The sequence below is a fragment of the Sciurus carolinensis genome, chromosome 8, assembly GCF_902686445.1.
Source record: "Sciurus carolinensis chromosome 8, mSciCar1.2, whole genome shotgun sequence".
In the NCBI taxonomy this organism is placed as follows: domain Eukaryota; kingdom Metazoa; phylum Chordata; class Mammalia; order Rodentia; family Sciuridae; genus Sciurus; species Sciurus carolinensis.
Window position 1 is genome coordinate 35,660,109 of NC_062220.1, and position 14,387 is coordinate 35,674,495.

At 30.3% G+C, this 14,387-nt stretch overlaps 1 protein-coding gene across 1 annotated transcript in view; it reads left to right on the forward strand.

Moving 5' to 3' along the window:
* Nucleotides 1-12,798, forward strand: part of Asz1 (ankyrin repeat, SAM and basic leucine zipper domain containing 1) — a 56,462-nt gene extending 43,664 nt beyond the window's left edge. Inside the window, exons 11-13 of the mRNA XM_047561898.1 lie at nucleotides 7,874-7,979; nucleotides 8,811-8,924; nucleotides 12,620-12,798. Of these exons, the coding sequence (XP_047417854.1) occupies nucleotides 7,874-7,979; nucleotides 8,811-8,924; nucleotides 12,620-12,772 (373 nt within the window). The 3' untranslated portion in view covers nucleotides 12,773-12,798. The remainder of the gene's footprint in view (nucleotides 1-7,873; nucleotides 7,980-8,810; nucleotides 8,925-12,619) is intronic.
* Nucleotides 12,799-14,387: the final 1,589 nt, after the last annotated feature.

Here is a 14,387-nt window from a genome sequence, read left to right on the forward strand (position 1 = left end):
TAGATTCTTCTGGGTTCTCTATTCCAGGTTCTTCAGATGTCTGTCCCTCCGTAAGTATACATTGAGTATCTACCCTTATCTGAAATACTTGGGATCAGAAGTATTTTGGATTTTTGAATTTTTTTGGATTTAGGAATATTTGCATAGACTATACCTGTTGAGCATCCCTAATCCAAAAATCCAAAGTGCTCATAAATTTAACTCATATGGATTTTCTAGTTAGTGATGTACAATTTTTACTATAGTGTCATGATTATTCTGTATTATTCTGTATTACTATATATAGAATATGCTATATATAGAATATACTATATACACTACATACAGTATATATATATATATATAGTATATAGTATATAGTAAGTCTTAGCATCAGGGAATATGATTCCTCTCACTTTATTCTTTCTCAAAATTATCTTGGCTATCCTAGAACATTTTCCTTTTCATTTATATTTTAGATTAAGCTATTCTATGTCTACAAAAAACTTTTCTGAGATTTTTATAGTAATTGTACTAATCCTACACAAAATTAACATCTTAACTATGTGAAGTCTAGTAAATCCTTGAACATAGATATTGCCACAAGTCTGAGGTTTTCTTGTCATCAGTATTTTGTAATTTTCTTTGCATAGGTATAAATCTAACAAATTATGTACAGAATTTAAGCATTTCATTATCTTTAGAGTAATTGGTAGTGGTATTGATTTTTTATTTATTTCCACATGCATTTTATGTGCTCTGATTGTGAATATTTTAGCATTGCTGAACTTACTTATCAGATCTAGGAGTTTTTTTCTAGGTTCTTTGAGATTTTCTACACAAATAGTGTAGTCTGCAGAGCAATGGGGTAATTTCTTCCTTTCCAAATCTATATGCCTTTTATTTCTTTTTCTTGCTTTATTATAGTGGACAGAACTTCCAGTATTTTATTGACTAAGAGAGGTGAAGAGTGGGCATTTTTGCCTTGTTCTCATTCTTAGGGGAAAATCACTCCATTTTTTTACTATTAACTGTGATTTTAGCTATGTAGGAATGTTTGTAAATACTCTTTATGAGACAGAAAATTCAGTTCTGTTTTTTCTAACATTTTTGATCATGAATGGTTGTTGAATTTTATCAAATGCTTTTGCTATGTCAGTTGACATTGTTACATGGATTCTTCTATAGTCTGTTGGCAGGTTGAAGCAAATTCTCTCAAACTTCGTAAGATTATACTTGTAGGGATAAATGAAGAGTTCAAAATTAACTATTACTACAGGATAGGTTAGATATAACTAAATATACCTGAAGAATCACCAAGTTTTAGTGGATTGCTAATTTTATTTCACAGTGTCACATGCCTAGCCATGAAAAGTTAGCACTCTTAGACCAAATTAATAGAAACATGATGTGCAGAATGAATAAGGTAATAGTTTCATTATACATAACACTTACCTCTGGAGGTTTTTGCTATAGAATAATTAAACATATACACCACATGTGACCCTACAATATGTACAATCAGAAAAATGAGAAATTATACTCCATTTATGTGTGATTTATCAAAATACATAAATGCATTCCAGTGCCATGTATAACTAATTAGAACAAATAAAAAAAATTTAAAAAAAGAAAACCCATAGGCTTCTTGTGCTTTAGAGTATGATTGTATATTTAGTAATTTTTGTAAAAATTTTTGTATGTAGACATTTCCTATAGTAAAACACCTTGATTTTGGAATCCTAAATAACCCATAATAATTGTTTTTCTTCTACTAAGTAATTTTGAGCTTCTCCTACTTAGCAATATTACCTGATAATTAACCTATGAGATTTTCTTTTTTTTATGGTATCTTTCTTCACTGTTTGGAAATTGCATACCAAATATGTTTTCCCTCATCTTCTGCTTCTCATTGTACATGGTCACGTTAATTACATCTTACTCAGTCTCTTTTTGCTTATATAAGTATGCTTCTCCTACTTTTTTTCCTGTTTGTTCTTTTAATAATTGGAAAATTCTCATCCGCTTCTCCCTTTTGGTTTCATTTGGGTCAAAAAGTAACCATTATTATCCTGGTGATATTAGCCTTTTACCAGAGGCTAAAGCAAGAGAAACACAAATTTGAGGCCAACCTTCTCAATTTAGTAAGGCCCTAAGCAACTTAGGGAGACCCTGTCTCAAAATAAAAAGGGCTGGGGATGTAGCTCAGTGGTAGAGCTTCCCTAGATTCAATCTTCAGTACCAAAAATATAAATAATAACCATTATTGCAGAGACTAAATACAGGAATAACGCCTATGCAGAGGACAAAATTTTTACATCTAGAACTCTTAAAAGTGCCTAGAAGTAACTAGGCATAATTGTACATGTCTGTAATCCCAGTTACTAGAAGGCAGAGACAGGAGGATCCCAAGTTGAGTGCCAACCTAGGTAACTTTGTGAGATCCTGACTTAAAGTAAATATTTAAAAAAAAAAAAAAAAAAAACACCTGGAGATATAGCTATATAGCTCCACTGTAAAGTTCTTGTCTAGCCTATAGAAAGCCCTGGGTTCAATCCTCCAGAACCCCTCCATCCCCACCACAAACCAACATAAAGTGACTAACAAGGTCCCTATAAGAAATTTCACATTTTTCTGCTTCTTCAGAGTCCTCTAATCTTACCTTCAGTACCAGGTAGTAGTATTTTCTAATTTTTTAAAATTAGAAATATAATTATTATGAAGTTTACCTTATAGACATTTCCCCTTCTCTTAAATGCACTGTAAAGAATTTCATTTGAAAAGTCTTTAAAATAGTAACATTTTTTTCCACTGGCAACTACTATTTATTATTTCAACATATTCCATTTTCATTTTCTCCCCAGAAATAATGTTATAAGTGAGGATTGTATATTTAAGGTAAAAGTTCCAGAAATGTCAGTGGATATGTGGTTTCTACATATGGGCTTTGAAAACATATTGGGAATTAGTAACCATGATTTATAGTAGTATTTCCATACCTGGCCATATCATCAGAATGACCAGAGGAACTTGGATATGTATGTTAGTCATGTTCTTCTTTGCCTGGGAAATAACTGTACAGATAAATTTTATTGAATAAATTAATAGCCAGTGAATTGCAGTATTCTGTAAAATCTAATACTTAAAAATGTAGTAGTATTATCACTAGGGCAGCCTGTCTAAAGCTAACACTATAATTATTATAAACAAATGGGTTTCCATACCATTTTAGAATTTAGAGACATCTTCCAGGGAATAATTTATAATACAAACTTTATGAAGTTTCTTATGATTTCTTACAAACTTTATTATGAAATTTACTTTATAGACATTTCCCCTTCTCTTAAATGCATTGTGAAGAATTTCATTTGAGAAGACTTTAAAATCAGCAAACCTTGAATATATTTGTTCATTTTCTTTACTTTTTTTCATTATTGTTTCTGTGAAGGAATATGCCAAGTTCTACAAACTGACTTGCAAATTAAATTTTCTGATATTATTTATTTATTTGTATGCTGTCAGGGTTGCCAGTATGAATTTTCTTTGTGGGATTTAGTAGACTTAAAGAATGTGCAGAATCCTGAATGGGTCACTTATTAAAACTGCTGAATTTTTTAAAAAATAAAACTGGCAGACATATATTCCAGGAATTTGACCTTATTATTAAATCAAAGACTTTGTTTACATGCTGTTATGAAAAATGTTGTACTTCCCATTTGTTCAAAGTCATTCTTTAAAGAAGAAATTAGTCATTAAGTCATAAGAAAACTAACAGCAGGAAAAGTTGAATTGATTGATTATAATCTCTTGGTAATGTGACTTCAACAATTTAGCTACTGATTTATTTTAAGATGCTTTTTCCTGTATGTGTAAAATTTGTTAAAATAATTTCTGTTCTAAGAGTGTATATGCTTACTTCATTTACTTTTTTCTGCTTTAGTAGATTTTTAGAATAAAAAGGGCAATTTAAAAATTTTAGTAGCCATTCCACAGCAACTTTGAGATATTTTGAACATAAGCAATGAGTTTTCATTCATGTCTGAAATTTTTATCAATTATTTTCTCTGAGTTCTGAGCTACCTGACATCCACTTGAATGTGTCAAGTTTCTCAAAATTATGGTTATGAGGAAACAACTCCTTCTCAAAAAAGAAAAATCTACATAGATACAAAATGTTACATGTAACATATTGTTCACCTCTATTGTTTATAAACATTCTAAGAAATGAAGGGAGGGGAGAGGGTTCAGTGGTGGAGAGGTTAATAGAATGAATCAGACATTATGACACTATTTACACCTATGATTACACGAGCAGTATCATTCTACATCAAGTATAACCAGAAGAATGAGAAATTATTCTCTATTTGTGTATGATATGTCAAAATGCATTCTACTGTCATGTCTAACTAATTAGAATAAATAAAAAAATAAAAAATATATAAACATTCTAAAATTAAAACTAAATACTTAGCATCCAAAAAATGGTTGAATTAGAGTACATCAGTGTAATTATTTTTTCCATCAAGATGATTTTGAACCTTGGTGTCATGGGAAAATATGGTAAGTGTAAAAAGTACAATGTAAAATAACATGTGAAGTATAATGTCATTTGTGTACATTCATAAGAAAAATGCTGGAATAAAATGTATATGATAAGAAAATATTATGATAGAATATTTTCCAGTCATTATCAGTTATTAATACCAGTAATTATCTTTGGGTGATAAAAATATTGATGCTTAAAATTTTTTCAGATATTTTACAATGAGTACATAGTACCTAAATATAATGCAGATTTTAATTAAATATAATTACAGATTTTAAGTTTTATCTTAATGCTTTACTTTAGATTTTAAATATGGAGTATTAGTCTGCTTATGTTGTGTTATAACAAATAACTTCTAAATCTCTGTCAGTTCTAACAGTGAAGTTTATGTCTTGGTTATTATTGATCAGCTGTGGTAGCTCTCCACATTGATATTCTGAGTAGTCTAAAGAAACAGTCCCAGTCTGTGATATACTCTTTCTATAATATCACGTGGAAACAAAAATACAAGTAATACAAGCAAAGGGAAAAAAGAACTAAACTAATCAAACAGCAGAACCAGTAGACCAGTACGTGATTTTTTTAAGCTTGTATTCAAAAGTTACAGCTACTTCCAGTCCTATGTTATTTGACAAAGCAAGTCACGTGGCCAGGCCTCATGTTATAGGGGCAGAAAATGTAATCCTCTGACAGGGATGGGCCTGGTTGTAGTTAGCTTAGTTAAAACACACACACACACACACACACACACACACACACACACGCACACACACGCGCGCGCTAATTTGATCAAATAAACCATATCTATGTCACATTTGCTTATTTTGAATTCTTTAAATAGGTACAAAATTATTAGGGCTGTCATGCAAAGTTGTGTAGGTTATATAGTGTGTGATTCTGATGGGGAAACACCATTCACATAATATATGATAAAAATGGTCTCTGAAGAGTTCATTTTGTATATTTTGGCTGTCTATACTCAGTGGCCCTGAAAATTATGTCAAAAGAAAAGTATATATTTTCTTTACATAATAAATATAAACTTATTTTGCTAATATTATTTGCTTATGTGAACTGAGTTCCTTATTGAGTTCCATACTGTTTTTTGAATAAGAGCTGATAAATTAATATTCCACATATATATCTGCAAATCATCTACTAGAATTACATAACTGATATCACTTGATATTTTGAATGGCTAGTCTCAGTGGATCATAATTTCCTTGAGTTCATAAATATATATGGCATTAATGAATTATTTGTTGAGTATTCTTTTTAATTGATAAATAAAATTTTCATATTTAATGAACACTAATATCTAAATTGTAAGTATAAATAAATATCACATGGAAACAAAAATACAAGTTATTAGTGCTGTTGCTTGGGTAGAAATAATGTCTTATATTCTTTTAAGTTCTGTCCTTTCTATAGTACAGATCAGAAAGGAAATGGAATAAAAAATTACATGTATTTTTAAAATGCTTTTATAAATACTTTTTTTGCTAAATAGCATAAATTCTTTACTTTTAATTTACTTATTGAAAGTATCCATAAGGTCCTTTTCATTATCAGTGACGTGTATAAATACAAGTTTATATTTTATAAAATAATTTTTCCAACCTAATTCTTTCAAGCTAAGAGATAAGACTTTGCCTAAATGAAAATGTTATATACATTCTTGTAAGGTGTCTTAGAGAAAAGTTTTCTATTAATTTTATTTAAGGCTGACCTTGCTTGCTTTTTTTAACCTTTCCTCCTAGAAATGGTGTAAAATAGACTTTATATAGTCTAAAATGAAAAAATTCTACATTTAAGAGTTTCTGCTTGGATTTAAAAGTATCATTTGGTCCTGTCATAATAGATTTTGTGTACATTTTTATTTTAATAGATACTATTAAAGCCTTCTCCAAAAAGGTCAGCTCATGAACTTGTCAACTCTTGATGTTAACGATCTACTTAATTCTTGTCATTTTGCTAGAATGTAGTATTTTGTATTTCCATATTTATTATCTTTTCAATTTTTGTTTCTTTTTTTCTGAATTAACTGTTCACACCCTTGGCTAACTTATCTCTCAGGTTGTGTTTCTTGGTACTTTTCACAGTAAATTAGTTTCTGTTACTGAAACTAATCTAGTCAGTAGCTTCTTCTCTTAGCCCAAATAAGTAATGGTTAGTGAAAATAAAAATGTAATTTTTTTCCCATGGAACTTATTGAACCTCTGAATTGTATCTACCCTTACGAGTCTATAGACCTCAGGATATATATCCTTGTAAGACCTACATTATCTACTGCTTACTAGTGGTTGCCACCTGCCTATCATCTCATCGTCATTACAGTTATTGGCATGATTAAGTCTGCTTGAATGCCAGCTGTTTGGTAGACAAAATGCTTTATATTGCCTCCTTGCAGTCCTTCTGAAAGTTCTGTAGTCACCATTCTAGAGATATGGAAACATTTGGCTCAAGATTAGACTTGCTCAGGATCTTAAAGCTAGTAACTATGGAAGCTGATTCCAAACTCAGGTTGACTCTTGATGCAAGAGTCTGTGATCTTAGTTATTATGCCATAGTCTTTTCTCTTTATCCCCTATTCTCCTCACCACCCATCCTCAAATTCAGTTCTCTGCTTGGCACCAACTTCATGGAAAGCAAATAACTGAGAATCATCCTAGATTTTTCCTGTTATTTTACATGCAATCTTTCATGAGATTTTTCAGTTTATTATCCTAAAAGTTTCTTAAACTACACTCAACCTTCTCCTTCCAATCAGACTGTCAGATTAGTTTAAGCTTCCCTTCATCATCTCTTAGATGTAACTTTTTATTAGTCTCCCAGCTATTCTATTTTCATTTTTGTGTTCCTTTAATTCATACCACTCTCCCAATAAACTTTCTTCTACAAAGACCTGATTTTATACTTTCTTGTTTAAAATCCTTTAATAACTCAGTTATAGATATCTCAGTTATAAACTAGTATTGACATTAGTGGTCGTTAGCAAGGATTGGAAGAAATAATATATGTAAAAATAACTAATAGAGGGTTTTCATATAGTAGATATTCAAATATTGGTTCTTTTATCTTCCTTCTTTGTATATCCCTTTAAATAACAAACGTTGTAGTTGGGTGTCCGCATTCATCTTGAAATATGAGATACTTAAGATTGAAAATTTATTTTTTCCTCATTTTTCATTGGTATAATTCAAGGCCTAATTCAGTTCCTAATACATATTACCTACTCTATAACTATTTTTAAAGAATCTGTTAATTTTATAATTAGGTTTTTGTAGCTAGCCCAGTAGAAGGAAGTAAATTGCTCTTGAGTGATTTCTGTTTGTTTCCTTTCTTTAGTGGTGATGAGTTCCTCAACTTTCTTCTGAAATTAAACAAACAATGTGGCCATTTAATAACAGCTGTACAGAATATCATTACTGAATTACCTGTAAATTCTCATAAGGTATTGTACTAGAATTAAGTGAAAATAAAGTATGAATGCTGAACAACACTACAAATAAGTTCATGATAATTCAATAAAATTACTGATCTGATAAAATTATATCAGTTGTTCAATGCAATTAAGTAAATTAATATTATTCTTTTGCATACTAATTAATTGAAAAATTTTGTGTTCTCACCCTCAAGCAAAGGAAAATGAGTAAGACCAAAACTTAAACCAATCCATGTATTGAACTTCCCATTGTTCTTAAAGGGGATTTAATTGTTTAAAAGATAAAGTGACAGGAGACCCAAGTGAAAGTTGAAATAAAACAGTGTTGAGTGTTATTAAAAAAAGTATTATCGATATAAAGTTGTTTTAGTGAAGGAAGTTTTAGAGAGAAAGTAAGTGACCTACAAAAGCAAACTTGCTTTTTAGACTTTTTTTACATAATTAGGTTTTAGCTATTTATCTTAGTAAAACATTTTTATATGCATTTGTTTTCCTGTGATCATATATAATATTAATACAGGAATCATTTCTTTTATAAAACCTTCATGAGTTGATTTATTCACCACAATATTATTATATTAATATCCATGTTTTATATACCTATATTTAGGAGATATTTTGTAAGCTGATTTAACTATTTATACAAAATTACTGACTTATTTGTATACAATTACTATTTACATAAAATTACTGACTTATTTTGGTGTCAGGATTTTCCTGAAAAACAAACCTACTCAATTATATAATTTAATGTTTAGAAATTTTGTGTAACCATTGTGCATATAAAGTTAGAAAATGTTGTTTCTGTGATTTAAAATGTAACTTTTGAAATATTAATAGATAGTACTGGAATGGGCTTCTCCCCGGAATTTTACTTCAGTTTGTGAAGAACTTGTTAGTAATGTTGAAGATTTGAGTGAAGAAGTCCACAAACTAAAAGACCTAATTCAGAAGGTATATATTTAACATTAAAAAGAAGAGAGGGTAATTATTATGGGAAATGTTTTACAACAAAAGATGCTAGACAATGGAGCAGTTCTGATAAGAGCAATAAATGGAATACTTAGATAAACTACTAGATAAGTGGGAAAAGACAGTTTCCAAAGGAAGAAATATACATAGAAAACAAATTTTGTTAGTTATTAAAGAAACAACATGTCCTTTTCATGTTTTTTGATTAGCAAGGGAAAAGGTGTCATTCCAATGATAGTCTTTCTAGTTAGCATTTACCAGACTGATATTATCAATGAAACTGGTGGCACACCTTTCAAAAACATTCTGGCAAGATGTGTCAACAACTATAAAAATATTTCTATCTTCAATAGTAGTTTATTTAAAAAGTGTGTGTATCATAAGTGTCATATACTAGGACAATAATTTGATAAATTATGGTATGCATATTTGTTATAATGTGCACAACCAGGGACCAGGTAGGTAGCTTAGGGGTAGAGCCCATGCTTAGCATGTGCAAGGCTCTCAGATCAATCCTCTGCACCAAAAACAGAAAAAATAATGTTCAGCCAGTTGAAAAATCAATGAAGGTCAAATTATTAGATTGTTAAAAAGAGCAATTTTTATTTATACACTACTTACATGTAACTATATAGTTGTAAAATGACCAAAATGAAATATAGGTCTGTTAATATGACTGTGGATGAAATTCCTTCTATTGGCCAGACTATATATTAATTTGTAATTTAACTTGTGTTTTTAAAAAGTGTAGAGCTTTTTGGTTCTGCTTTTATATTCACATAGAAGTATATATCTGGTTTTATGGACAGGTGATTCAAAGAAAATTGGCTATACCAAGATCTAAACTGCTGAAATAGGAACCTTTGTTAAGGAGAAGAGAGTAAAGGAAAACATTCAGAGGCAACCAGGGAACTCACTTCTGAGTTCTTCATGTGTAGTTAATGAATAAATTTTATTTCTATAAAACTTTTGTGATGTATATTATGTGAAAATTAGTTTATATATTAAATTTTACAGCTTCAATCTATAATTCATTCAACGTGTTCACTAATATTTTATCAAAAAAGATATTGTCCTCAAAATAAATGTTATACATGTCCCAGGTAATTTGTCATTCAGACTATAACATAATGCTTAATCAGAAGGTGTCTTTTTAAGTGAGAATAAAAATGTTGTAAAGCAAATTCTACAAAGTAATAGTGGGAAAAAGATAATTTAAATGGGAGAATGAGCAATAAATTTTATAATTCTCTGAGTAAACAACTCCTTGTTAGTGAAAGAGGCATCTTAGAAGTTGTGTTCTGACTTTATTCATTCAACTAATGTAGGAGCACCTGCTGTATGTCAGGCACCTCTTCTGCACAAGCTAGAAAGGGCCTGAACTTGCTGACAACAAAATATAGCACCATTCATTTTCACTACCTCTAACTTATCTAGAAGAATTTTTTAACTTAACATGATATTTTTCATGGGGATCCAAAGAAAATTTGGAAGGATTTGTGTACAGAAACTTCCTGCAAAGCTTCAACTTTTATACATACAATATATATATATATTGTATATATATATATATATTGTATATATATATCCTATATATATATATTTTAGTTGTAGATGGACACAATACTTTTATTTTATTTATTTATTTTTATGTGGTGCTGAGGGTCAAACCCAGGGTCTCACATTTGCTAAGTGAGCACTCTGCCATCAAGTCACAACAACCCAAAGCATCAACTTTTAATATAGGAAATTTCCTAAGACATACTTTCTTCAAGGTTGGTTATTAATCCAGTTTCTGCAGTTCAAATTACAAAGATGGGTTGGATAAGTGGGGAGTGCATATATGGAATCCTGAGATAAAATTGGAAGAAAGCGCCAGAGTTTTCTGAAATGAATGAAATTATGAAGCACTGCTTTAGAGACTTACTGACTTTAAAACATAGATAATACAATCAGGTACAACTTTTATTTTGATAATGTGTACCTATAAAGAGAATTTTCATCTTGTTTATTTTATTTATTTGTTTGTTTGTTTGTTTGTTTGTTTGGTACCAGGAATTGAACTCAGGGACACTCAACCCTGAGCCACATCCCCAGCCCTATTTTGTATTTTATATAGAGACAGGGTCTCACTGAGTTGCTTAGTGCCTTGCCATTGCTGAGGCTGGCTTTGAACTCTCTATCCTCCTGCCTCAGCCTCCAAGCTTCAGGAATTACAAGCATGCACCACTGCACCTAGCAAGAGAATTTCCATCTTTTCTTTAGCTACAGAAGGCCTTCTTTTTCTGTGACCTTCTCTATCTAGAATTTATAGATTTCTGTATAAGGACTAGCCTTGAGAATACATTTATTAGTCTATAGTAATATCAAATACAGTTTCTTGGGCAGGAAAATCTTAATTTTTGAGCAAGCTAGTAGATTTTATTTTTCTAGATTAGTTATCATAATGGGATTTAACTTAGGAATTATTATGGCTTCCAGGTTTGGAATATATTATTATGCTTTTAAGTTTGCAATATTTCATAGTTTACCAATAATAACTGATGGAGATTTTTTAAAAAGAAAAAGAAATGTGAGTTATCACAGATAAATCTATGAAGGTAACAAAGAGAGAGGGTGGGAGAGGTCAAGGCTAGACTTTAACACCACATCACTCTCTTTCAAACCAACACACTGACAGCTCCTGTCAGAAAGGGTCATTCTAAGTAATTGGTTAATAAAAGGAATGACTGTCTCAGGATTCAGTAAATGGAGCATCAGTGTCAAAAAGGAATCTGTTGCTGAATGAAGCCATTTGGAAGTTACACCAAGAATACAGTCTTAATGAGATTGGCATTGAAGTCTGTTTTTCTGCTATAAATTTAAAATTAATTTTGCAGGCTTTTTAAATTAAATATTTACACTGTAGAATTTAGAAGTCGTTATTCCTGCTGATGTTGAAAGTATTTATATCACCACTCCAGCACAGGATGTTTCTAGTAAATATCACTCTATAAATGTGCCTGATTCTTTTTATCTCAAGAATCTTTTGGTTTCTGCTTATTCTCTTCCTCCTGACCCACCCCCAACAGCCATTTCTCCTTTCCTTTCTCTCTTCCTTCCCTCCTTCCTCCCTGCCTCCCTGTCTCCCTATTTCCCCACCCCCACACCGCATGAGGTTTCTTTAGCACATTATTTGTAAAAGGACCACTTCAGTTTTTGTTGACATGTTTCTGCAATTATATTTAAGTATTAAATTTCTAGCATAAACAACCTTTCTTCCAGTTCTTGTTAGTTTCATCTATTGTAGGTTTGTTACAAGAATGGTTCACTCTTTTTTAAGACATTAATTGATATTTAATATGAAAGGAAATAAATATCAATTGGTATTCCTTACAAGTAAAATTCAAACTTTAAGTTAACTTTAAAGAAACTTTATCTCAAGACTTAAAAACACCATTTAAAAATATGATAACTATGAAAGCATTTATTTTTAATGTAAAACTAATAATTACAGTAATGGAATGATGGTGAAGAAATGTCTTTCAAGATGTGTTCACTTTAAATCTTCATTCAAATCTTGAGTTGCCACCCTCTAAATCAAGGGAATTAATATACATCTATTTTTCAGATCAAAAGATGTTTTATTTTCAGTTTATTGATATTAACTCTTTCCATTTTTCCATTCTAAATATTAGCTGCAAAATGAACGGGAAAATGATCCAACTCATATACCATTAATGGAAGAAGTATCTACATGGAAGAGTAGAATTTTGAAGAGGACAGCTATTACAATATGCGGATTTGGGCTGATTCTTTTCATTTGCAAGCTAACTTTTCAGAGAAAATAACCCTAATATTTGTTTTAAATTATGTATGTACCTCTTATTCAAACTATCCTCATTGCTTTTAATAACCATCTGTGATACAACATCACTTCATTCTTTGCCTATTCTCCATAAGAAAATTAGGGTAATATAAAGCAGAAAGTTTTTCTTTAGAAAGTAATTTGTCAATTTGAGTTGTAAATATAGTTTATATTTTTGTTGATTTTGATCAAGCAATAAATTATACATAATTCTTTAGTTTGAACATACAACTAAATCACATTCAAAATAAAAGTTTTATCTAATATTCTTTATATTTTAGTGTGTTCATTTGTCATAACCTTAGAGAATTTGTAAAGAGTTCATAAGTCAGTAACTTTACTTTAGTTCCTATTTACCCCTTCTATAACTACATAATAAGGAATTTATTACTGATGTTTTTGAGTTATATTTTTAGGAAATTATTGATTTTTGAAAGCATTTCAGAAAATGCAAAAGTTGAAGGTAATATGTAAAAGTTTTTAATCATGTATTAAGTATATAGAAAAAATATACAAAAATATACAAAGGCAAAGTACAAAAGCAGAAAATTGGAATAGTGTAAAAAGCACATTAGAATTTTTAATGTAAAGTATTTCTGAAATACAACAGAAACTAGGTATAACATTCTGAGGGATATTATGAAAGTGGGATTTGGCATATATTTTCTCATATCTGAAATAACATAAGATTTATTTTATCATAATCAAAATATTGATGTTCAGATTTTTTTAAATGAAGTTAAAAGGAAAGTCCCAGTTTAGCAGGCAATATGGTATTTAAATCTTGGTTAACTTAGTGCCACACTTAAACAGGTGCAATTATCTAAAATTGCTTGAGAAGTAAACATCAAGCAAAGGGAAAGACTTTGTTTTGAAAATGTGGCAATTGTATTGCTCAAAAGTAAACTGATGGTACTCTAAAGAACTATCTGGGATTTTCTTGGGAAGGGGAGAGATGAACAAATCAATATTTGAATGTCTAGTCTATTATAAGCCCTTCATAAACATTTTATTTACTTCATAGGATAGTGTCATGAGAAATATATTCTATTTTACAGAAATTGAGTCTTAGAGATGCTGTTGAAGTAAATTGTTGAAGTTCACACCACTAATAATACAAGCTGGGAGTTCAATTTATACTGTTTAATTTCAAATCCCATGTTCATTCATTCATTCAAACATTTACCGAGCACTTCCCATGTGCCATCCATTTTTTCGATGTTAGGAAATCAGTGATCCCTGCCCTTGATGAACTTACATTTTAATAGAAATAAACAATTATAAGATACCATAAGTGCTTTTATAAAAATTATACAAGACAAAGAGGAAAGTGTGGGATGAAGGTAGTATTTTAGATAGCAATGAGGAAAGACCTCACAAATTTGAGGTCTTTTGAAAAACAAGATTACAGAGTGAGGACTGGGGTTGTAGCTCAATGGTAGAGCACTTGTCAGCATGTGTGAGGCACTGGGTTCAATTCTCAGCATCACATATAAATAAATAAATAAATAAAATAAGGGTCCACTGATAAATAACAAAATATTTTTAAAAAAGATTACAGAGTAAGCCATACAGACATCTGGATAATCCATTCAAGA